Raw genomic sequence first — 878 nt, 5'->3', positions numbered from 1 at the left:
GGCGCGGCCCCGTTACAAGCCGGCGGCTCCCCCGCACTTCCCAAGATCTACCCTCGCGGCAGCCACTGGGCTGTGGGTAAGTCTCCGTGCCTCCCGCTCCGTCCCGAGACCCACCGCCCGGGCAGGTCTCAAACCCCACGACTTCTTCATCCTTTTAATACAGCAAATTTTGCTGGGTGCTTCTTCCTGACTCCAGGTAAAATGCTCCATTATTTCTGCCCGACCCCAGCAACGTCTTCTCTGAGAAAACAGTGTGTGACCCAGTGCCAGAATCTTCAGTTCCCTCTGGGCTTCAGCTTTGAAATCATCTAAACCCTTTCCCTCCCTTCCCATCTCAATCCGAACTTCCAGCTGATGTTGGAACAATCGGATCTATACCCGGTTTTGGTTAGTTTGATGCTACCTTCGTTTTTCTTACAGGACATTTAATGGGGAAAAAGAGCACTGGAGATTCTCCTTATGTTTATGAAGAAGAAAACAAGACACCGTTTTCAGCATTACCTGAAAATATCAAGCAGCTGGAAGACTATCTGCAGCGGGAAGAAATCTCAAAATACTTGCTACGGCTGCTGGAAGGGAATGAAAAAAAAAGTGCTCACTTTTTAAAAGGAGGGCTTCCCTGGAATGCCAGGAACAGCCAGGAGACAGATGACAAGAGCAGTTGGAAAGATGTAAGTAAGATAAGACCTGTAAAAAACCCACTCCATATATCCGAATTTTGTTTTACAGCAACATTTTTGTGTGCCTTGGACCCACCTCTTCTTCCCCCAGGTTAATGTACTTACAAGTATTTCTCCAGATGACAAGACTTTGGGACAGATTCACCCTATTCCTTTGGAATATCCTATAAAATACACATGGAAGGATATTGGTGAGGT

The 878-nt window shown here is 46.9% G+C and overlaps 1 protein-coding gene across 1 annotated transcript; it reads left to right on the top strand.

The window, feature by feature from the left end:
- Nucleotides 1-3: 3 nt before the first annotated feature.
- GRP (gastrin-releasing peptide) lies at nt 4-671 on the top strand (the record flags this gene model as incomplete). The annotated part of the gene is made up of 2 exons (XM_010150267.1): nt 4-76; nt 421-671. Coding segments are annotated over 2 exons (324 nt in total), but the record flags the coding sequence as incomplete, so codon positions are not given.
- Nucleotides 672-878: the final 207 nt, after the last annotated feature.

Source organism: Eurypyga helias, unplaced genomic scaffold, assembly GCF_000690775.1.
Source record: "Eurypyga helias isolate BGI_N326 unplaced genomic scaffold, ASM69077v1 scaffold26544, whole genome shotgun sequence".
NCBI lineage: Eukaryota > Metazoa > Chordata > Aves > Eurypygiformes > Eurypygidae > Eurypyga > Eurypyga helias.
This window is presented reverse-complemented; position numbering and strand designations above follow the sequence as displayed.